This window comes from Ips typographus, linkage group LG5 (genome assembly GCF_016097725.1).
Source record: "Ips typographus isolate SLU linkage group LG5, UJ_Ityp_2.0, whole genome shotgun sequence".
Taxonomy (NCBI): Eukaryota; Metazoa; Arthropoda; class Insecta; order Coleoptera; family Curculionidae; genus Ips; species Ips typographus.
The window spans coordinates 11,934,482-11,960,456 of NC_138426.1; the positions used below are offsets into that span (position 1 = coordinate 11,934,482).

Sequence of the window (25,975 nt, forward strand, 5' to 3'; positions counted from 1 at the left end):
ATCAACCAAAATATAGTTAATTTAGTTGAATCTTTCTGCGCCAGGGGGCTACTTATGACACCATGACTCAAACTCCAAAAAAATTTAAAAAAACAAATGGAATGATATGACTTTTTCTTTATGAAAAAGTAGCCAAATAACATCCAAATAGGCCAGTGAAAACCGTTTTTCAAATTCTCGTTCCTAACCTGAAATATTGAGAAAATGAGATTATATAGGACAGTCTTATTGGATCACCCGGTACAAAAATATTTTTTGTTTTTTTATTGCATACACAGGGAAAATTCCATGGATAGTGTAGATCCAAAAAGATCGTGAATAGACTATATCTAGAAATACAACATGGTTGCTTCAAAACTGTTTTCTCTAAAAGATAACAAAAATTGCACCTTTTTAAACTTAATGGCATAATTTCAAGGATATTTTTACTAATTTAGTAATAAATAAAACTGTATAAGTTGTTTTGCGTTAACCAGAGGCGTGTCATTACTCGTCATACCATAATCACGCACTGCACTATGTAATTATAAAAAATTCAGTGGCGTAGAGGCGTGTTCAAACAAACCGAAAAAATCTGTAGGCTACCGAAGAGGTGTAGTGTTGATCGATGGCTTATGCAAAACATCACCGTTCTAATTGTAATCAAAACAATTGCCAGTTTGTAATCGTCAATAATTTACATTGAAGCCCACATTAACTTCTAAAAATACCAGTAATTACTGTGATTTTTTTAAAGTGTTTTAAACGGGGCTGGCACTGGTTCAGACGGGGGCCCCCATGGAGCTGATAAATTAGAACCTTATTCCTCCATCCACTTGTCCAATTAAGCCAGACAAGTACTAGAGGAAACAGTAACCCTAATTATGGTATTAATACGCGTCCGTTTGTTGCTTTATTTAGCTACGCATTTTGTGCTGTTAAAGTGTTTAAAAATCATGCAAGCATTTCGATATAAAACATCTTAGTACGTTTTAGACCATTAAAGACAATATTTTAAAACGAATATCGAATATTGACAGTTGTGATGTTTGACAGTCTGTGTCAGACGTTTTTTGGTTTATCAGAAACGTAGCACCTGTCAATATCAGTGCAATAATTCTCTAAAACGACCCAAAATAAAAAGTTGTAATCCGTCCAAATGTAAGCTGGTTAATTTGGTAATATAATATAATTACAATTATGACAGTTGTGACACTGTCTGTTTGAGACGTTTTTTGATTTGTCGTAATCTTGCACCGGTTACGATCCATTTCTTAAAGCAAACTATAAAATGACATAACATAATTAAAGTAAATTGCATTTTATAGCTCCACAAGTAGAATATTGACAGTTGTGACATTTGATCTTTGATTTGCCTGTTTCAGACGTCTTGTTGGTCTGCCATCAAAATTCGTCCCATAAAGCTACAAAATTACAAAACTTAGGGGGAAAATTGAAAATGCATGAATATAATTAAAAATAAAATGCATTTCATAACTTCATGGGTGGAATATGGAAAGTTGTAACGTTTGATGTCTGTTTCAGACGTTTTGTTGGTTTGCCATCAAAAAGACATCTTTAAAATTCGTTTCATAAAGCTGTAAAACGACAAAACATTCTTGAAAAATTGAAACTGAATATAAGTAAATAGAATTGTATTTTATAGTTCCATAAATCGAATTTAGAAAGCTGTGACATTTAATTGTATTTCAAACGTCTTTTAGTATACCGTGAATGTAGCAACTGTCAAAGTCCATTCATAAAGCTACAAAAGGACGAAATATACTTGAAAGATTTAAACCGAATATAAATCACATCAAATGTATTTTACAACCGCATGAGAACTGGAATATTGACAGTTGTGACGTTTGACTGGGTTGACATTTTCTAGTTTGTCACAAACGCAGCAACTGTCAAAATTCGCTCAATGAGGCTACGAGACTACCATACATACTAGCATCCTTAGTGGAATATTGACAGTTGTGACGTTTAAGGGTCTATTTTAGACGTCCTGTTAATTTGCCATTAAAGTGGCAACTGCCAAACTCTGTTCCATAAAGATATAAAACTACAACACGTGGAAATTTGAAAACTAATATAAATATAGTAAACTGCATTTCATAACTCCATGAGTGGAATGTTGCTGTCAAAATTCATTCCATAAAGCTATAAAACTACAAAACCTGTATGAGAGATAAAAAAGAAGTAATTTAAATAAAGTTAATTGCGTTTTATAGCTCCATGAGTAGAATATAAGCAGCTGTGACATTTGACTGCCTCTTTCAAACGTCTTTTAATTTGTCATAAAAGCGACATCTGCCAAAATCCGTTTGGTAGAACTATAAAACTACAAAAAATACTTAAAAGATTGTAATTAGTTTAAATGTAACATATTGAATTTGTTAGAGCTCTATGAGTGGAATATTGACAGCTCTGACGTTTGACTGCCGGTTTCAGATGTCTTGTTGGTCTGTCTGTCAAAATCTATAAAACTTAAAAACGACAAACCAAATTTAAATGAGGGTAATTGTTATATGAATGTTTTATAGCTTCACGAGTGAAATAGTGACGTTTGGTTGCCTGTTTCAGATGTTTTTGGTCTTCTATCGACGTGGCTACTGTCAAAATCGGTTTCATAAAGCTCTAAAACAACCAAAACATAGGTGGAAAATTGAGAGTTAATATAAAGTGAAGTAAATGCATTTTACAGCGGCTTGAGAGGAATATTGACATTTCTGACGTTTGCCTGCGTCAGATGCCTGGTTGATCTGATATGCCAGCCATGTGGCAACTGTCAAAATCCATTCTATAAAACTTAAAAATGACAAACCTAACCTAAATAAAAAATAATGTTTTTTTGAGTTTTATAGTTCCAGGAGTGAAATATTGAGAGTTGTGACGTTTGACTGCCTGTTAGTCTGTCATCGACGTGGCAGACAAAATCAGTACCACAAAGCTATAAAACAACAAAACATAAGAGAAAAATTGAAAATAAATATTAATAAAATTAAGTAACTGTATAGTTAATGTTTAAAATTTTGAAAATTGGTTTAAGAATGGTTTTTGAAGTCAATTTTGTTTTTTGTTTGATCTTAGAACAGTGAAAATTGTCTCATTTCCACTAAAATTTAAATATTAAACTTGTAGAATAATTAACTGAACTTAATGTATCTAATATGCTATTTTTAATGATATTTACATTGAACTGTACTGTAGCACAGTACTGTCTCCATTCTGTTTCAGTTTACTTTTTATGCAGGTTTTTTAATAATTTTGGTTTTATCAGTAAAAGTACAAATTAGTACAACCTGCAAGCTTTTCTAGTAAAATTTGCCTCTGTAAAACATAACACTTAAACGATTGTTTTGTTATTAACAACGTACGGCCAGTGGGTAATGACGTAGCATGGGTTTGTTGATGGTTTTAAATGTCTAGCGAGTACGGTAATCAGTCGCGGCAACAATGCTGGTGCTAACGGACTGTTATTTGGTGTTTCAGTGCGATCAAAATGGCGGAGGCGGCGTCGGGGGCGGCGGCAAATCCGGCAACGCCGAAGGGCCCGCTTCCTGGGCGACATCTTTCGAGAAGCTGCTGGACGATCCTGTCGGTCTTCATGCTTTTGCTGTAAGTTAATTTAAATTAAACCAGTTTATCTATGTCTTATTAACAAGAATAGTGTTAGTGATTGTTTTTGCTGAAATCGACCAAAAATATCACTCAAAGATTTCTTTCCATGAAAGTTTCTAATGAACACGCCACTGTATTTTGTCCCCCCTTTCCCCTCTCACCCTGCGACGTCACTGACAATTTTTGATAGTATAATGCATATACAGGGTGCCACAAATTGGTGTAGAAGACAGTAATGGGGGAATCTCCCAAATGGTATAAGATAAGATAGCATAATTAAGCAGTTTGGAGTTTTCCAGATTTCAAAAATTTCTATTACTATCGGAGATATCCGAAAAAACCAAATCTTTTGAAAATTTGTTTATCATTTATTGTTCAGTTTACCTACTTACTTGCCTGATGTCACTAAAATTCACAAATTTTTTTTATGTTTTGTTTTAATTCTTACTTTCTTATACGAACTTTGCAAATCCTTTAAGTATCCACTTCGAATGCTATTATTACGTTTACTCAACATGGATTTGCTGATCTGAAAACATAATTTATCTATTTTTAAATATGACAACCGTTAAAATCCTATCGCTGTAAAACCAAACCTGTTAAAATCCAGTAAACTCCTAAACCAGTAAAATCCTAACCTAACCTAACCTAACCTACCAAACGTAATTTATAGCTTTAGGAGTGGAATTTTGACAGTTGTGACGTTTGTTCATCAGTTACAGTTCTGTTCGAAACCTGAAAACCGTCAAATTCAGTCCTATGGAGGTACAAAACCGCAAACATATTTGAAAAGGAACGAAATCACTTTGACTTTGGTTGAATGCATTTTATACCTTCATCAGTGCTTTTATGGCATTCATCACATTTGGTTGTGTGTTTCTGACTTGATTTTAGTCCACTTTTAAATATGACAACCGTAAAAGACGTCTCCATAAAGCTGTAAATCCACAAAACGCTTTTAAAATTCAGAAAAAACAGTACCAAAGGCATTTTATACCTTTATCAGTGCATTTTTAGCATTTATCGCATTTGGTTTCTGACTTAATGTAGGTAATAGCTATCATTACATGCTCGTTGAATAATATACTATTATCTATTCCTAGCATGGTAATGATTCATTATATAGCTCATTTTGCGTTATGTAATCAGCGGTTTTACGACACTAGTGCGATAATAATTGATTACTCTCATTACGTAACTCACTGACTAATTTTCGTATAGATCGTAGATAAAGTGTTGTACATGACCCGTGTGATATGTCAATTAACACTCGTGTGACTGTAAAAATGCTCATACCACACTAGTAATCTAAATAACTATTATATGTTTTAAAGTTATCAGTAATAACACTTCAATCAAAATCTCACTAATCAATCACAATTAAATTCCACGAAAACCATCTTTTTCAAAAAACCATTCTAAGGTAGATTACCATGTTTACACCATGGTCATACTATAGATAGGATGGTTATAAAAATGGTATTGTGTTTTTTGCTTCTATTTATTTATAGTTACGACGCATTAATGTGTAAACCTGGTCCAGTGAATGTCATAACTATTAGTCTTGGTAACTGAACAGTAATTATGTCGTATCGTATCATAAAATACACACAACTTTTATTCTATAATGGGTAAATTATTAAAAGAATTTTTATTATCTTATCGGTTTTTCACATTAACTGGATAAATGCAACGGACTAAGTTGGTCATTGTCGTTAATGTAGTATAAGAGAACTTTACACATACTTTTTTGAAAAAAAAAACATTTTGCTCTTCTTTATAATATTTGACGTTTGGACTCAAAATCAATCTTCTTAATTTCTGGAGAATTAGCTATTTTTAACACATTCTTCCGCTCTTCTTTCTGACCTTGATATAATTTAATTCTTCTTTATAATATGTTGGGTTTTTAAGGGTTAGTCAATAATAATCCAGCTCAATCATTTCAACACATTCTTCTACTCATTTTTTCTGATGCTGCTAGGGTTTGATTCATTTTTACGTCATATTATATTCACATTCATTTTCAGTCATATTATATATTGCCTTCCTTGTTACATCTCAATGTTAACAGAAACTTTTCCCTCAAAATAGACAATCTTTGATACACTCTGTATAATATTTTTTAAGTGAGCAGTACAAGAATCAGGAAATTTCTAAATCACTAAATAGAAGCGAAACAGAACGTTTCCACCTGCGTGAGCCGAATTTCCGGCAAGGTGTATAACAATTAACACTGTATTTACAGCGCGTAGATCCTTTTCCCATTAAAACGGTTTTCAAAGTATTCGTTCAAAACTTGTATAGGAAGAATTTCAGAAAAGTGTTTATTCGTGAAATTTTGATGTATACAGAAGATCAAACTACATTGAGGTGACGTCACAAATTTCAAAGATCAGACCTCGCCAACGTCAGACCTCGGGTATCTATTCTTAAAACAAGGGAAGGGAGTTTTCAAGAGAAACGTATGGAGAATGTGACAGGGACCTGCCATTATCACTGCACTTCCCTTGAGAATCCTGTTCCCTGCTTTCAAGAACTAGCATCCAGGAAAAGTTGTCTTACACTTAAAGTCAAAAGTCACAGAAATGTCGATTCTTATTGGTTGAATGTTCACGTGACGTTGAAACTTTCTGACTAATGGCTAATGGATGTGCCCAAAATTGGATGGTTTTACGATGGAATATCTCTAAAACTAGCAAAGGTAGAGCAATGCGGTTTTTGCAAACCTGTGCTCGGTTTTTCTGAAACGAACGATCGAGCAGTGGTATTTTGAAAAACTTGAAACTTCCCTTATATTTTCTTAAATCCTTTGTTACAGAAATACTAATGAAATCTAATTTAAAAAAGAAAATTCACGAATTTCTTCAAAAGAAATCAAGGCAATACGATAAATTGAATAGGTTGTCCCATTTCAGTTGATTTCAGAGACTGTATCCCTCATCATTGAAACTACAATGCAATTTTCACTTGATTACAGCGACAATTATTGCACTCCTAAGTGAAAATTGCATTCTTCTGGTGATCATATTGTTCAAATCATAGCTACTGTAAACAAATTAGCTGCACATCTAATCAAATCTGACAATTAAAACTAAAAAAGGTTATACATATTTTAGAAGTAATAGTATATTTTTATTCGGGATATAGTCCACAAAATACGTTTCGTGCATGTAAAATTTTAGAAAATCTTGCATTCAGACTTATTGTGAAACAGCTTTCATGCATTTTATGGTTATTTCCTTTTTTCGGTAATTTTACATGCACTTACAGCACGATTAGTATTGAAAATATTTCAATTATTTTAAGTTTTTTTTTAATTATTTTTCTATTGATAAATTAGCAAAATTTCCGCCAGAGGTCAAAAACTCCTGTTTTCAACATTGTATTGCAAAATGCCATTTGCAGAAGCCGAGAACGGTAAATCTAGATCTAGGGCAACATGCAACCGTCATTTCAGTAGCTTCGTTCTGCGTTTCACGGTTTGTTACAATGTAAACCTAGTTTGTACCAGATGTGTATATTAATTACTGCCTAGTTTCAAAATGTATAACTTAGATAATCTTAGCTTTCAATGAGTAATACCGGTAATTTCTATTTTGTCTGCAATCTGGTTATTTTTTTGTTTTTCAGTCGGTTAAAACTTTCCAAGAAAAAAGTGAAGTGATTTTTTCTGTGACTGTTTTTTAAGACTGTGTTTCTGGCAGGTCAAACTTTGACACCGCTTTTCTCCCTGACTGTACCAAATTTTGTAATGTTTTTTCACACTGTTGGATAGGAAATTTAATGAGGATTCCAAAAATGTGCTTAAAACAGTAATTTTCTCATTCCAAGTGGGTTTTACAAGTGATTTTGTCTGTGACTGTTCTTTCAGACTGTGTTTCTGGCAGGTCAAACTGTCACACCGCTTTTCTCCCTGACTGTACCAAATTTTGTAATGTTTTTCACACTGTTGGATAGGAAATTTAATGAGGATTCCAAAAATGTGCTTAAAACAGTAATTTTCTCATTCCAAGTGGGTTTTACAAGTGATTTTCTCTGTGACTGTTCTTTCAGACTGTGTTTCTGGCAGGTCAAACTGTCACACCGCTTTTCTCCCTGACTGTACCAAATTTTGTAATGTTTTTCACACTGTTGGATAGGAAATTTAATGAGGATTCCAAAAATGTGCTTAAAACAGTAATTTTCTCATTCCAAGTGGGTTTTACAAGTGATTTTGTCTGTGACTGTTCTTTCAGACTGTGTTTTTGGCAGGTCAAACTTTTACACCGCTTTTCTCCCTGACTGTACCAAATTTTGTAATGGTTTTTCACACTGTTGGATAGGAAATTTAATGAGGATTCCAAAAATGTGCTTCAAACAGTAATTTTCTGATTCCAAGTGGGTTTTACAAGTGATTTTGTAATGTTTTTTCACACTGTTGGTTAGGAAATTTAATGAGGATTCCAAAAATGTGCTTAAAACAGTAATTTTCTCATTCCAAGTGGGTTTTACAAGTGATTTTCTCTGTGACTGTTCTTTCAGACTGTGTTTTTGGCAGGTCAAACTTTTACACCGCTTTTCTCCCTGACTGTACCAAATTTTGTAATGTTTTTTCACACTGTTGGATAGGAAATTTAATGAGGATTCCAAAAATGTGCTTCAAACAGTAATTTTCTGATTCCAAGTGGGTTTTACAAGTGATTTTGTAATGTTTTTTCACACTGTTGGTTAGGAAATTTAATGAGGATTCCAAAAATGTGCTTAAAACAGTAATTTTCTCATTCCAAGTGGGTTTTACAAGTGATTTTCTCTGTGACTGTTCTTTCAGACTGTGTTTCTGGCAGGTCAAACTTTGACACCGCTTTTCTCCCTGACTGTACCAAATTTTGTAATGTTTTTTCACACTGTTGGATAGGAAATTTAATGAGGATTCCAAAAATGTGCTTAAAACAGTAATTTTCTCATTCCAAGTGGGTTTTACAAGTGATGTTGTCTATGACTTTTCTTTCAAACTGTGATTCTGGCAGGTCAAACTGTCACATCGCTTTTCTCCCTGACTGTACCAAATTTTGTAATGTTTTTCACACTGTTGGATAGGAAATTTAATGAGGATTCCAAAAATGTGCTTAAAACAGTAATTTTCTCATTCCAAGTGGGTTTTACAAGTGATTTTGTCTGTGACTGTTCTTTCAGACTGTGTTTCTGGCAGGTCAAACTTTGACACCGCTTTTCTCCCTGACTGTACCAAATTTTGTAATGTTTTTTCACACTGTTGGATAGGAAATTTAATGAGGATTCCAATAATGTGTTTAAAACAGTAATTTTTCTGTCCCAAGTGGTTTTTTTTTTAATTTTTTTTTCCCGGTCAGGATTAGTTCTAATTGGTCTATTTCATATCTCACACTTAGGATTAAACTGTCATTCCATATTCGTTGTCTACTTATCCGTTCTCTGAACTGTTAAGAAAATAGCTAATACTCCGGTAAGTCTTGTAGGAGTAGAAAAAATGGGCTTATTTACTACGCTATAACTCAATACTTTTGTATATTTTTCTTTGCTATTATATACATCAGAAATTTTGATGTATGGATGTACCTACTATTTTAAATTGCTTAGTTAATGAATAACTCATTCAAATTTACAAGCAAAACTTCATTAGAGCTGTGAGTTTATATTTATACACTTTTATATCTCATCGTCAATCGACGGAAATGAATTTCAATGTAATTTATGTTGTTTTTGTTTAGTATAGTTTTAGATTATTGGTTTAGTTTGAGTTTAATCAACTGTTCATTCAACTGATTGTTGAGCAAAAAATTTTTAAATCGGCAAAGTTAAATAAAATTAGTTAGGATTATTAAATTTCTTAAAACAAACATAATAATAATAAAAACTAATAAGATGATAATGGTTATATCGTAAATTTGGTAATTCCCTCCTTCTGAGTGTACTTTTTAACTTACAGAGTGTCGGAAAGCAAAACATTTAAGAAAATAATTATTTCAGAATTTCCCCTACCTTTGAATATTTCTTTTATCAACATAAACTTGAATGGTGCTGAGTTTTATTAACTTGTTATATTAGTAGTTAGAAGCCTTATTTGATCTTGTAGTGACGTCACTGACACACGTGTTAGAAGCGACACACTACAAATGACGTAATCACTTTGACTTTTGAAGCTAGGAATGGGCACCAATAAACAATTAATAAAAAAATAATTTAATTTTTATTTATTTATTCTATTTAATAGAATTATTTTCCGGAACGGAAATATATTTTAATAATTTTTTTGTTTACTTATAAGAAACTTTAATTATCAGAGCGTTATTGAAGTGTCATTTGACCTCTACTAGTTCTAGTGGATGAAATTGATCAAAACCATAATCACATACTGGGAAAGTGAACACACGACTTTGTATGAAAATAAGTCAATTATTTCGGTGTTTCTCAGAAGCTGAAATTCCTAATGGTATTATTGACGCAAACTTATTGAGTGTGCCAACTTTTATTGATATACTTTTATAGTGCAGTCATACGTAAACACACGTTAATTGAACTCATAATTTTTGTTTCTATACCAAGAAACGTGCACTATATGTATATAGTTTTAATTATCACTTTATATACATTGTTGAGGTGCGAGAGAAGTGGCAACACCGCGGACCGAGAGAGCATCTACAAGTCTTATAAGGTGGACACGAGCCTCCCCTTTGCTCCGTATATTTCAGTTGAAATAAAGTGTAAATCAAAGAAATAAATACAGTCCATTATTATCAACGTTAACATTGGTCCATCGACCGGATTTTGGTGAAGTTTGGAGAAGAATAAACCAAAAACAGTGCCCATATTAGTGAAACTAAAGGCCACATCGACGAAGTTATTAACGCGGTGCAGTCGTGCACTTGACGCCACTTGAAGGAAAACGCAATTTCAAGAAATTTGCGCCACGGGTCAGACGGCAAGTAGAGTTTATTTATTATTTTGTAAAATATACCTTCGACTGTGTCATAAATGGCTAACATTACGGAATTGAAAGCCAAAAGGGGTGCTGTAAAATCCAAGCTAACTCGTTTGAGAACTTATTTACAGGAAAATGTTATAGGAAAAATTAATGTTCCTGATAGTGTATACAATCAGTTACAAGTTAGGTTGGAAAAAACAGAACCTCTTTTCGAAGAGTTTGAAACACTACAGTCAGATATAGAGTTGCTAGATGATTCCGACGCAGGCGAAAATGAAAGAACTTTGTTTGAAAATATATATTTTGAGTTGATTGGCGAGGTTAAGGCTATTTTAAAGGTTCGCTTTGAGAGTTTAATTGCAGTGGATCGGTTGAGTGCGGTTCATGCTGAATCAGTGGTTGGTTCAACGTCTAACGATCAGGTTCGCTCTATGGTAAAATTACCTCCAATATCAATACCAACCTTTGATGGTGATTACAATCATTGGTTAGAGTTTAAGGACATTTTTACAGCACTGGTTCATGATAATGAAACACTCACAAATATACAGAAGTTTTATTACCTTAGAGCTTCTTTAGTGAAGGAGGCTGCTCAAAGTATTAAGTCGTTGCAAGTATCCTCTGATAATTATGCTGTTGCCTGGCAAAGTTTGTCAGATCGTTTTGAAAACAAAAATATGATTATTCACAGTCACATTCGAGATATTTTTGAACATCCTAAGATTGTTAAAGAGTCACACGTTGAGTTAAGAAATTTATTTGACACATACACAAAACATTTGCGGGCTCTTAAAGCATTAGGAGAAGAAACTGAATCTTGGGATCGTTTAATTATATACATTATGTGTAATAAATTTGATGCAGTTACTAGACGCGATTGGGAAAGTTTTAAAATTACAGGCGACTTACCAACGATGAATGATATAAATACATTTTTAAAACAAAAATGCGATATTCTGGAAAAGTTGGAAAGCTGCAAACTTAATAAACCCTCAGGTGAAAGTCAAGTTAGCAAGAAAACTCGAGGCTACGGGTTTTCGGCTATTGAAAAAATGAAATGTTACTTCTGTCATGAAGAACATAGTGTATTTAATTGCAGTAAATTTTTGGGTTTGTCGGTAGCTGGGCGCATTTCCGAAGTAAAGAGATTAAAATTGTGCTCTATTTGCCTTAGAGACACACATCCATTTTGGAAATGCAAAATGAGAAAATGTTTCAAATGTCATAAGGCACACAACACAGTTTTACATTTTGACCGAGAAATTCCTAACAATCAACCAAATGTGCCAACCGCTGGCGCTCAAGAAAACGTTATAGAATCACCCGAGAATTCGACCGCCGCCATTGCACGCGTTGGGACCGGGGCCGATCGAAATATAATCGAATCGCAATGCGACGTTGCGCGATTGGGCGGACCGTCCCAAGTTTTGTTATCGACTGCGATGGTTTTACTAATGGGAGATAATGGTAAAATAATAAAGGCACGCGCTTTACTGGACGGGGGTTCACAATCAAATTTTTTATCTGAAAGGTTATGCGACAGTTTAGGATTAATATCGACTCCAATTGAGCATATAGTAAAAGGCATTGGTCAAACAGTTACAAATGTAAATAAATTAGCAAGTTTAACTATTCAATCGTGTAATGGTGATTTTCAGCAAAAAATAAAATGTCTTGTTTTACCTAATATAATATGCAAATTACCAACTGTCAGTTTTAATAAACAGATAATTAAAATTCCAACTTGGATGAAATTGGCAGATCCTACATTTAACGAGGTAAGTGACATAGATTTACTGTTGGGTTCTGATATTGTTTGGAGAATTTTAATTCCTGGCTACGAGACATTAGGAAAACATTTGCCTGTATTAAAAAATACATTATTTGGTTGGGTGATTGCAGGAGAAGTAGGAATGTCTGGCAGTTCACAAATTTCACAAGTTAATTATTGCAATTTGGTGATAAATTCAGACGCACTAACAGATAATATTATTGTTAAGTTTTGGGAATTGGAAGAATTAAGTAAGACTAAAATATTATCTGAGAGTGAGAAAATTTGTGAAGATTATTTTACAAAGACTGTCAAAAGAGATGAGTCAGGAAGGTTTGTTGTTAAAATACCGTTTAAGCCCAATCTAAAAATGTTAGGGAGTTCCCAAGAAATTGCCAAGCGAAGATTTGAGCTGCTTGAACGAAAATTAATTAAAAACTCAGAACTTAGAGTAGAGTATAACGATTTTATGAGAGAATATTGCGAACTTAAACATATGTCAGAATGTGATGAAGAAAGTAGTGAAGGTTTTTTCCTACCACATCATGCGGTCTTGAAAACGACTAGTCTAACTACTAAGTGCAGGGTAGTCTTCGATTCTTCTTGCAAAACTGACACAGGATTATCCCTCAATGATGTCCAGTATGTAGGGCCGACCTTACAACAAGATATTTTTTCTATATTGACTAGATTTCGAACTCATTTATATGTCATGACAGCCGACATTTCAAAAATGTATCGGCAAATACTGGTGGATACAGATGAGCGAAAATATCAAAGGATATTTTGGCGTTTTTCAGAAACCGATGAACTTAAGATTTATGCTCTGAATACCGTGACTTACGGCAATGCTTCATCGCCTTATCTAGCAGTAAAATGTTTATTTTACTTGGCTGAAGAAGTAGAAAGCGAGCATCCATATACTAGTAAAATAATAAAAAGGGATTTTTATATGGATGATCTGCTTACAGGATCGAACAGTCAAGAAGAAATATTAGAACTCCAAAAAAGCGTAACTTCAGTTCTCAGATCAGCCGGGTTTTCGCTACGGAAATGGTTATGTAATGATGATGACATCTTGAAAAGGTTTGAGCTGGATGAAAGTTTAGATGTCAGCATGATACACATTGGCCAAGGAGAACAAAATAAAACTCTTGGAATATACTGGGATTCCAACAATGATTTAATCTGTTATAAAATCAATGTTCCTAATATGTTAAATGTTGAGTGTCTTAGTAAAAGAGCAATATTATCAATAATTTGTCAGATATTTGATCCTTTAGGGCTTTTAGGTCCTCTGATAATCAGGGCAAAGATAGTCATTCAAGATTTATGGAAACACAAGGTAGGTTGGGATGAGCAAATACCACAGCAAGTACTGGAGTCCTGGAGTGAGTTTCATCGAGATCTGGACAATATTGGTAGCATTAGGATCCCAAGACATGCCATGATAAATGGGTATGTTGCTTTTGAGATACATGGATTTTGCGACGCGTCAAACAAAGCTTATGGAGCTTGCGTGTATCTTCGTTGCCAGTTGCCCTCGATGGAGTGGGTTGCAAATTTATTATGTGGAAAGTCTAGGGTAGCTCCGTTGAAACAAATAAATATACCACGGCTAGAGTTATGCGGAGCTGTTCTGTTGAGTAATTTAGTAAAAAAGGTAGCCGAGTCGTTGGAAATAAAGCCCAGTAAGCAGTACCTTTGGACGGATTCAACAATTGTACTAGCGTGGATCAGAGGTACCCCAACCAGATGGAAAACTTTCGTAGCAAACAGGGTAAGTGAGATACAAACGTTGTCCAACGCCAATGACTGGGGACATGTGAATTCAGGCGACAATCCCGCTGACTTATTGTCAAGAGGTGCTTTAGCAACAGATTTAAGTCAGAGTAAGTTGTGGTGGTTTGGACCCAAATGGCTCAAGCTCAATTTTTCTGAATGGAATTTACCAACGGAAGTTTTGCCAGAAATTATACCAGAACAGTGCAATTCCCTGACTTGCACGTTATTAACAAAAGAAAACGATGTTATAACAGAGTTAACAAATAGATTTTCGTCTCTACCGAAAATTGTAAGAATCCTTGCGTACGTTTTAAGGTTTACTAAAAATATTAAAGAAAATCAGAGACAATTAGGAGCACTTTTACCTTTAGAAATTGACAAAGCTTTAAAATGTTTAATTATTGCCGTTCAAAAACAATGTTTTTCACTCGAATACGACCTTCTTTCTCGAAATAAACCCATTAATAAAAAAAGTAAATTGTTAACCTTATATCCATTCATTGATGATGGCTTAATTCGGGTAGGAGGAAGATTAAGGAACGCGAGTCAATCGTTTGACAAAAAACACCCGATAATTCTCCCTAGTAAACATCGGTTAACTAAATTAATAATAACGCAAGAACATGAACGACTATTACATTGCGGTGTCCAGACGCTTCTTTGCTCAATCAGAGAGCGTTTTTGGCCGATATCGGGACGAGGTGTTTGCAAAAATATTGTTCGCAATTGCGTGGTGTGCTTTAAGGCGAACCCAAAACCGTTAGAGTATTTGATGGGGGATTTACCTGCCTGTCGAGTAAACAGTTCACCACCGTTTGCAAATGTTGGTACTGATTACGGAGGTCCTTTCTATATCAAGGATAGAAAAACTCGGGGAGCAAAGATTACAAAGGCTTATATGTGCTTATTTGTCTGTATGTCCGTCAAGGCAGTTCATATAGAGCTCGTCACTGAACTAACCACTGAGGCTTTCATGGCTGCATTTAGACGATTTATTAGTCGCCGAGGTAGACCAGTAAATATTTATTCCGATAACGGGACCAACTATGTAGGCGCGAATAATGAAATTAAAGCTGTTTATGAATTTTTAAAACAAAAGTCTGAAATTATTGCCAATCAACTCTCAAACGAACTAATTCAATGGCATTTCATCCCAGCAAAATCGCCTAGCTTCGGAGGCATTTGGGAAGCCGGTATTAAAAGTTCAAAATCGCATATTAAACGTGTAATTGGTAATAAGACTTTAACGTTCGAGGAACTTGCGACCATTTTGACACAAATCGAGGGTATATTAAATTCGCGTCCATTATGTCCGATGACGTCTGACCCTGAAGATTGTTCAGCTTTAACTCCTGCGCATTTCCTGATTGGCAAATCCTTAACAGCTCTTCCAGAAAGAGATTTAACTCAAGTGCCAGAAAACCGTTTAAAACACTGGCAGAATCTCCAAGTAATGGGTCAACACTATTGGTCTAGGTGGCATAAAGAATATTTATGTGAACTACAGACCAGAGTCAAGTGGAAACAGAAGTTTTCAGATTTGCTCCAAATTGGATCGCTAGTGATTTTGAAAGAGGATCATGCACCACCCTGCAACTGGCCGCTAGGACGAGTAACCGAACTAATGCCTGGAGCGGACGGTGTGGTACGTGTTGTGAAAGTGCGCGTAAGAAATAACAACGTAACGAGAGGTGTAAACAAGCTTTGTGTTTTGCCAAATGATGATTGGACTCAGAAGACCGATCATAATTAAGATATTAAGGATATGTAAAAGGCCTGTTGGCTTGTTTTTTCGCTACTGTTAGGTTTATTTAAATGACAATAATGTAAGTTTTAAGGAAACAGTAGTACATAATATTAGATTAAGTTAGTTATAAGCAAGTTGTTCAAGTTTCTTGTAGCATTGGACTTAAAGCGTAAATTTATATATTAGTTGTTAGTTAAATAGTTTCGAAAGTACCGGAGTACTTCCAAGGCGGGCGGAATGTTGAGGTGCGAGAGAAGTGGCAACACCGCGGACCGAGAGAGCATCTACAAGTCTTATAAGGTGGACACGAGCCTCCCCTTTGCTCCGTATATTTCAGTTGAAATAAAGTGTAAATCAAAGAAATAAATACAGTCCATTATTATCAACGTTAACATACATAGTGGAAAGTTTTTACTACAATATAGTATTCAGTCTATAATACAGGGTAATTCAAATTCAACCTTCGAAAACTATAAGAGATACGAACAAGATTAAATTGGAACAAAGTTCTAAAGGCAATGGCAATGTTCTGCATTTTGTACTGACATTAAATTATGTTTTAAATCTTGCCCAAACAAAACATCTCTACTTTAACCATGTGATCAGTCGCTCCAGAATCCAAGCACCATTTAACAGTTCTTAGAGCAGCTTCTCCATTGGTTACCATTCATGCAGAGGTCAGGAATGCAAAACCATCCTCCTCTTCTTGGTCCTGGTCAGCTCTGTCCCAGAGGCCCCATTGTTGTTTTTCCAGCAATTTGATCTTTTATGTCCAGCCTTCCCACAGACCCATTTTTTGACCATTCCCTTCAGTCCAACTATACCCTCTCTTCTTATAATTTCCAGGAGATTTTCCTGATCCTGATCCACCCTTTCCACGAGCTGAACTAGAATTTGTATTTACATAGCCTATCATTTTGATTCATTCTCTTGACTTCCTGATCCAACAATTTTCCTTTAACAAACTCTAATGTGAGTTTGTTTGGTTCCAAAGTTTCAACGGCAGTAACAATGGAATATTTAGGCAACGTCAACAAAAGGTGGCAAAGAATATCAGTTTCTTCTAACTTGGCACCCACTGACTTCAAACTTCTTCAAGTCACCTTGAAATAGTTTCATTGATAATAGCTTTTTCCTCAAAAATAATTGACTTGCAATTCCTTTGCACTGAAACCCAGCTTCCAAAGCCTTCCACATTCCATAAGCAGTTTTCTTGTCCTTGACATATTCCAAGTGGGAATTGGCAATGCATTGTATTAATAAGGCCTTGCACCTCTTCTCCTGTCTCTGGAATTCTTCATTTCGATCCATTTCCTCATTTTCTATGCATTTCTTGACATCATTACTGTCTAGAATAGTTTCCATCCTAAACTTCTAGTGGTAATAGTCCTTTCCACAAAATTTCGGTGCATTTTTTCAAAAAATCACAAATAACCCGATTATTAGAAATATTCCATATAGACACATCAGATGATCTGCCTATAGTTAACACTGCTAAGTTGCCCTGTTTGGCCGCTAGAGAGCGTCAAACTTACCTTTTTTCGGATATTTTCCTAAATATCTCGAAAACCGTTTCTGTTGTGCTAAAATTTGGTGTTTCTAAAAAGCCAAGGTATAATATGTAATATGTATGTACAAAAGGATCAATATCGAATATTATTATGTTCAATTATAATGGTAATGTCCATAAAATCTATAATACATCGTATTTTGTAGATACAAAAAATATGGTGATTTAAAGCTAATTTTCTTTTATTGTTTTAATATCAACTAAAGAAAACAAAAGTGTACGTAAGTAAATTGCTTACAATTTACTTTAGTTATAACGCAAATTTCGGTAAAATGTTGTAAAATGTAACTAAAACAACATACATGAATAATACTGAAATATTACTCTATATAGGACTTTAAACGAAATTACGGTCTGGGAGTGGTTCAGCTGGGACATTAAGTACTATAATTAGAGTACTTTTTGAATTATGGCCTATTGCACAACAAAGAACCTTTGAAATCCACATATTTTAAGTAATAATAGTAATACAGCTTAGTAATGTCTTCTGACATGGTATGCACGTTATACACAATGCGTTTTGTTTATTAGTGAAAGTAGCACGCATAGTGCGTTTATACCTTATATTACCAAGCTCTTTTTATGGATTTCTTTTGTTCCTGGGTGTACTATTCAGTGTTGCCAGAAGTGTATTTCATAAATAGTTTAATTGGTATCTTAAAATAGTAACAAATCTAGCTGTAAGGTAACCACCAGGACAATAACTTTCAACCGCAGAGTAGAATAAGACTGATAGGAGTAACCTGACTAGGGATGAGAAGGAGTAAAAGTCAAAACAATTAATTGATAGTTACAAATTTGTTACAAGAAGTGGCATCAGGGCAATACTAAGACACATTTTGGAGACATTGATGATCCAACTACCGAAACTTAACATCAATCGTTTAACAAAGGATCGTAAACCGCAAGTCAAAAGTTCTTCTGTCACTTGTCACAATCTAAACTAGAATGTCGGCTTTCACCACCGCCCTCTGTACAAGAAAGCCTAGAATGTCACTTTTAATGGCGGCATTAGCGGTTTTCGTTTTGTACACAAACCTATGCAGATGCGCTTCATTCCTGATCCAGATATGTATAGATATGGCTTTTTATACCCAATAAAGTCCAGCCAAAGCAAGTTTGGTTAGAACCCTTTGTCCTGGAAAGTACAACAAACTAATGTGAAAACTGCTCAATCAAAGAAAATTTGGAAATCCTTGAAGCTAGGTAAGCAAAACTGATAAATGGGTTTTATATTATTACCAAGGCCTTTCTTTTAAAATGTAAATGTGTCAATGGAACTTCTAAAAGCTGTCCTGTTTGTTCAGAGTAAACCTTTGTTGCTCTCAAAATGCAGGCGGCCTCAAAATGTAACTCACATACCTATGTATGTAAGAGGCAATAAGTTTACTGAATGAGAAAGCATATTGTACTTACCACTGAGTATTGTGTTGGAGTAAAATTATTCCAGTTCAAAGCTTTCAACCACTGTTGGGTTCGAGCAGTGTCTTTTGGAAAGTAAAAGACTGACACTTTTGGGCCTTTCAACAAATTGCTTTTACAATTTGGCAAACAACAAGTGGACGGCATATTGTAGAGGCAATAGAATTTAAGTTAAAAAACCAACAACAAATTATAGAACAATGAAGGAACAATAACAATAATGATAACACAATAAAATGAGCACAAACTACACTTTCACTAGAACAATAAACATATAAACAACAATATATAATAGCAAACAAAAATTTCTTTGGCAAGTAATCCCAAGTCTTGACTTTAAACCTTAAAAATTAATTTAATCATCGAAAAACTCAATTTCCACAATACGAATTGTCAACCAGTATTTCGGCCATATTGGAATTTTTGGCATGCACCTTCTTGGCTTTCTTGTACAGAGGGCGGTGCTTTCACTGATGGGAAGGTGAACGTGGCAAGGACTTGTTTTGACTTCTGACCAATGTACATATTGCTCTGACTACTAGTTAGGAATAAAAAGAATTTAAACATGACGGGAAGGAGAAAAGAGACAGGGGAGAAAAGTGGTGGTTGCATATGGCTGCCGTAAGTTTACCGGTTAGCATTGTCAGAGATCAGTGGCGTCGTCTGGTGGAATCAAAATCCACAACATACTTGTTCTTTCTACTCAATTTATTATGATTCTATCTGCAAACATACCTAGTATTGCACTATTTTTGACTAATAATATAACTAATGTGTTGTACTTTTTGCAGGAATTCTTAAAGAAAGAATTCAGTGCCGAGAACATCTACTTTTGGGCGGCGTGCGAACGTTACCGTAAACTGACGTCACAGCCTGAAAGATGCGCAGAAGCTCAACGGATCTACAAACAGCACATTGGCAACGGAGCGGCCGAGGCTGTCAATGTGGACGCGCAGGGCGTTCAAGCCGTCGAGCTGGGATTGGCCGAAGCGGGATGTCACATTTTCGCGACTGCGCAAAAGCAAATTTTCAATCTGATCAAGTTTGACAGTTATCCGCGTTTTTTGAAGTCCGATCTGTACAAGAAGTGTTTGTCCGGGGATTCTTACAGTCCTGCTTTAGATTCACGGTAAGTGTGTTTTATTGGTTTTGTAAAAGTTAACGAAACTTGAGAAAAATATAGTTTGCCCGTGTATAAAGTTTAGAAGATGTCTAATATCCTAATTTTGGATGATGTGGCAACTGCGGTTTTGAATGGCGGGGTGCATATTCATTCCCATCAAGTGCTATTGCATGCTACACCCCTCACTCCAGTGTTGTCCAGTGGTTACTGTTAAAATTACCTATTTAGACAGAAACTCCTAAAAATTTCTAAATTTAATAATAATACACACTAAACTATCTATATGAGAACAAAAATTGGATGACAAAATTGATGTAACAATGAAATCTCTGCGGTAAATGTTTTAAATCTAATGTTAGATTTAAAACATGTTTTAAATGTGCCAAATATAAATTAAACAGAAAAATACCTTCACCACACGCCATCTGAATACCGTGTCATTCTCTCTCAGTCTATTCTCTTGCTAATCAGAGTCATATAATAGCTAAACAGGCATCAAAGCAGCCTCAGCTCTCCTTTGCAATTTGGAGGACTTGTATGGCAAGTAGCTCTAATCTAGAACCCTGTTTAGATCAAAGGTCATTCACGAAGCTGTCTCAGACCATCCGAGGAACCATACACTGTTATGTATACTGTTCCTCTGTTGGGAACCCGCTTGTATTATGACATACAAATATCCTACTTTCCTATTGAAATCTCCAAATGATGTGGTACTAGATATTGTGAGGGGAGTCCTCTTCTACTAATGAGATCTGATTCAAATTGTCATTTGCGAGAGAGGGAGCCTACAGGTCAACACTATTACATTCTGCTACTGAATTGACTTCATTATCTGCACCACTGACCTACTGAACAGTGTTCTGATCAAGTATCTATGTCTGATCACAAGTTCTTGATAATTAATGCTTATCCAACAAAATACAAATTTTGAACATAAACAAAATTACGGTTACCTTAATAAAACCTATTATAGGAAAGCTCCATCAACTTTATATACTCATTACTTCTAATCGCATTTTGTGATATAGTTAATAACAATGTAATTTCAGATTGGCATTACACAACAACAATGGACAATCAACCTTGGGTTCAACATCATCTTCGAAGCTGAAAAAGTCATTAAGCAACGCAGAAGATAGAAGAAGAAAGTCGTTACTCCCTTGGCACCGCAAAACCTCATCGAATCAAAGATCAAAGTCCCGAGAACGGAACGAAACCCAGAAAAGTTGGGACGGAGTCTTGACTGTTCCGAACAAAGAAGAGAATAGAAGATTGTTGAGTAGTGATATTCATTCCAGCCATTCGTCGCTGACTAGTTTGGATTTAGCCGCCAGTCAGGTATTTATAACGAAAGATTTATAATAGTTATTTACGTATCAAGGGCTGAAAGAAGATTGTTTACGCGAGATTTAATTTTTACTTTACGGCCTGTTGTTCTGAGGGCCGTAAAAATGATCGAATGTCCTAGAGCGTAAAGTCATTGTTTCCGCAATGGAATCTTAGGCGTAAACAAACATTACAGAACCATTTGTGCGTAAACTTATTAATTTATAACACAATTTACATAGGAGGTTCGTTTAAACGTCAAAGCGTAGTAGCGTAGCTTTTTAAAGATGTCACAATTTGACAGCTTCTATCTTGATTCTAACTAGAAGATTCGTTTAAACGTTAAAATGTAGTTTAAAACTTTTTTTTTGTCAAAGAGGGTTTTACTGCAAATAGGACTAATAGCTGAAAAAACTGGCCTAGAACACTGTAGTGCTCACCAAATTTAAATTTGAAACTTTAGTATACTCCCTTCCACAGATTTTGAACTGACTCAAAACTGTCCCAAATAGGGCGGTTTTGAGTGTCAGATTTATAATCCCCAGTTATTCTCCTGGTAAATATTTTTCCACTAATACAGGGTGGTCCAGTTTTAAATGTCAATAATTCACCAATCCATAGCAAATTAAAAAATAAGTTGACATTCATTTTGTCATTTTCCTGAAAAGTGCTTCCTAAGGAAAATACAGTCCTTCAAATTTCTGTTTAAAAAATCGTTTTTTTGTCATAACTGTCAGACCGTTGGAGCAATATTGATCAAATTTGGAACAAGCACTTTATTACACGTTATTACGGTCAAAGACCCAAAACTAACCTAACCCAACTTAAAAATTGTCTTGAAAACGGAAAATTCACTTAAGAAGTTTAAAAAATATTATTGTAGCCAGTTTTCATAGTTTCCAGACAAACTAAAAGACTTTAGTTTTGAAAATTGAATTAGAAAAGATAAAAATTTCAGAAGCTTAAAAATTGTGTTTGTAACCAGTTTTCATGCAAATCGAGAGACTTTAATACTAAAAATTGACTTGTAGACATAAAAACTACTTTTTCAAGAATTTGTCACTACAAATTCATACATTTAAACCTTAAAAATTGACTTGAACCCCAAAATGTGACTGAACTAATGAAAAGTGACATCAGAAGCTTAAAATTTGCATTTGAAGTAAGTTTTCATAATTTTAAGACAAATTTCAATATTTTAGTCTTGAAAATAGTCTTAGATGCAGGACATTAACATTAGATTCATGAAAATTGTCTTGAAAACGAACTTTTCGTGCTTTTTACTTTACTTTTCATTTTCTTCGAATTCTGGACTATTTTTAGTGCTTCAAAACTGCTTTCAGCTTGGAAAATCGAGTTTCAAGACTATCTTCACCAAGTTATTGACATAGCAAACTTAAAAAACAATTTTTACATTCTTCATAGACTTAAAATAGCATTTCAAGCTTTGTCACTATTAAATCGGTATTTCTTAATAAACTAGACTGTTTTTAGAGTTTTAAGGCTGTTTTCAGTGCCTCAAATCGAGTTTCAAGACTATCTTTACAAAGTTTTTGACTTATCAGGCCTAAAAGCCAGTTTGTCCACTGACCATAGTCTTGAAAATGTTATTTCAAGCTTCTTCACTATTAAATTGACTTCTACACTCATAGATGCAATAAATTGTAGCATCTCTAAGAAATTCAGACGGTTTTTAGTGCTTTTTAAGACTGAAAAATCAAGTTTAAGACTATTTCCAAAAGTCAAGTTTCTTCAGTAATAAAAGTAAAAAATTTTGGTACCAAATGCTACAATAATAGTCTTGAGAACTAATTTTTAGAAATAAAATAGTCCGAAAATTTAATTTACTTCTAGACTTGTTGTCCAGTCCAGAAAATTCAGTTGTACACCAATTAAAGTCTTGAAAATATACTTTTGGACTCTCTTTAGTCCTAGTAAAGTCAGTTCTAGCATTAAAAGTCAACTTTTATATTATTTTTAGTAGTAAAAAATGAGTTTCATGCACAATAAAATCTTTGTCTTGATTTCCGGACTTTTTTTAGTTCTTGAATGCCAGTTTCAGACACTCAACCAGGATGGCAGTCTGAGAAAGCGAATCATAAGACCATTCCTAGTAGTAAAAAAGTGTTTAGACTATTCAGTACAAATTTGGACTTTCACAAGTCTTGGATGTTCAGTTTTAAACTATAAAACGATTTTTTAAATTGAAACTTGGAGGACTGTATCTTCCTTAGGAAACGTTTTTCAGAAAAATTACATAATGCAAGTCAACTTATTTTTTGATTAGCTGTCAAATGGTGAATTATTGACATTTAAAACTGGACCACCCTGTATAAGTTCGCTACAAAAACGAGTATTGGTAGTTAATGCTTTTGTTATTCTTCCCCAATACAAACTTGTACTGGATATCGCTAAATTTAATTTTGTTACAGGATTCCAAGCAGGACTTTACAGTCGAAACTCGAACAGCCTTGTGCAGGGTATTACTAACAAACGGCAGCACCACCGTAGTACAAATCAAAGAGGGAGACACCATACAACAGCTAATTGACCGTCTCTTAGAGAAACGAGGACTGACGTATTCATCTTACGAAGTTTTTACCAATAAACACCCTAAAGCATTGGATGTAGCCGAGTCGTCGGGAAAATTGGCGGGATGCGAGGTCACCGTAGAACAGAGGGTTGTGTTCAAACTGGATTTGCCTAACCGGAAGATTATCTCGGTCAAATCCAAGTACACCAAGATCATAGTGGATGTGCTTAGGCCTATTTTACACAAATACAAGTTTAATCTTGAGGATGTGGTGGTTACTAGAGTGGGATATCCTGTGGATGTACATTTGCCCGTCACTACCATTGATAATGCCCGATTGAATGTTCAGTTGAAAGGTACGTGAACGTTGTTTGGTAGAGGATACGATAAATTTATACAGGAAGTTGACTTGCATTATGTCATTTTTCTGAAAAACGTTTCTTAAGATACAGCCCACCAAATTTCAATTTAAAAAATCGTTTTATAGTGTAAAACTGAACATTGAAGACTTGGGAGAGTCCAAATTTGTACTGAATAGTCTAAAAACTTGCTGTTAACTACTAGGAATAGCTTATAATTCGTTTTCTCAGACTGTCAGTATCTGAAACTGGATTTTAAGAACTAAAAACAGTCCGGAAATCAAGACAAAGATTGTATTGTACATAAAACTCATTTTTTGCTATTAAAAATAATCTAAAAGTTGATTAAAAGGCTACTTGGCTAAAAGTTGATTAAAAGGCTGACTTGGACTAAAGAGAGTCTATTTTCAGGACTTTAATTGGTGTACAACTCAATTTTCTGAAACAAGACTAGAAGTAAATGAAATTTTCGGACTATTTTATTTCTCAAGACTAATATCGTAGCATTTGGTACCAAATTTTTTTACTTTTATTACTGAAGAAACTTGACTTTTGGAAAAAGCACTAAAAACAGTCTGAATTTCTTAGAGATACTACAATTTATTGCACCTATTAGTGTAGAAATTTAATAGTAAAGAAGCTAAGCTTGAAATGACATTTTCAAGATTATGGACAGTGTCCAAACTGGCTTTTAGGCCCCATAAGTCAAAAGATAGTCTTGTAGCATCTTAAAGCACTAAAAACAGTCTAGATTTTTAAGAAATACTTGAATTTTTAGCTCTGAGGTTTCTAGAAGTCGATTTAATAGTAAAAAAGCTTAGAATGACATTTTAAGTCTATGGAGAATGTAAAAATTGTTTTTTACGTTTACTATGTCAATAACTTCGATTTTCCAAGCTGAAAGCAGTTTTGAAGCACTAAAAATAGTCCAGAATTCTAAGAAAATGAAAAGCAAAGTAAAAGGTACGAAAAGTTAGTTTTCAAGACAATTTTCATGAATCTAATGTCAATGTCCTGTATTTAAGACTATTTTCAAGACTAAAATATTGAAATTTGTCTTCAAATTATGAAAACAGTTCAAATGCAAATTTTAAGCTTCTGATGTCACTTTTCATTAGTTCAGAGTCACTTTTTGGTGTTCAAGTCAATTTTTAATAGTTAAATTTATGAATTTGTAATCAAAAATTCTAGAAAAATCAATTTTTATTACTAAAGTCTCTCGATTTGTATTAAAATTGGTTACAAACAATTTTTAAGCTTCTGAAATAAATTTTTATCTTTTCTAAATCAATTTTCACAACTAAAGAATTTCAGTTTATTTGGAAACTATGAAAACTGGCTACAATAATTTTTTTTAGGCTTCTTTAGTCAATTTTTCGTTTCCAAGACAATTTTTAAGTTGGGTTGGGTTAGTTTTGGGTCTTTGACCGTAATAACTGAATTATCTCGTAAACGAAGTTTCAAATTAGAGTTGTAAAAGAGATAATAAATTTTTCATCGTGAACAATAAAATTAAAAGAAACTGTAATTTCTGAAAAAAAGTTCGACCGTGGAAAAATTACAAGAGGTTTGGAAAATTCTCTCTTTCCCTCTCAAATCTATAGTTTCAGAACAAAAAATTCTAGAAAGTCACTTACACAGCTTAACGTCCCCTTGGTTGGACCGTTAAAAATACTTTTTGCCATAACTCAGTAACAACTGACAGTTCAAGCGTGAAAAAATTACAGAAAGTATCCCCATATGTTAGGAAACTTTCTCCTTTCTTGACTTTTTCCTTTTAAACTTCAGGT

General features: G+C 34.3%; 1 protein-coding gene across 1 annotated transcript in view; it reads left to right on the top strand.

Annotated features, from left to right (window-relative positions):
• Nucleotides 1-25,975, top strand: part of loco (regulator of G protein signaling family member locomotion defects) — a 52,426-nt gene that overhangs the window by 25,251 nt on the left and 1,200 nt on the right. The window contains exons 2-5 of the mRNA XM_081979879.1: nt 3,478-3,603; nt 19,636-19,973; nt 21,017-21,305; nt 23,726-24,182. Coding sequence (XP_081836005.1) covers nt 3,478-3,603; nt 19,636-19,973; nt 21,017-21,305; nt 23,726-24,182 — 1,210 coding nt within the window. The remainder of the gene's footprint in view (nt 1-3,477; nt 3,604-19,635; nt 19,974-21,016; nt 21,306-23,725; nt 24,183-25,975) is intronic.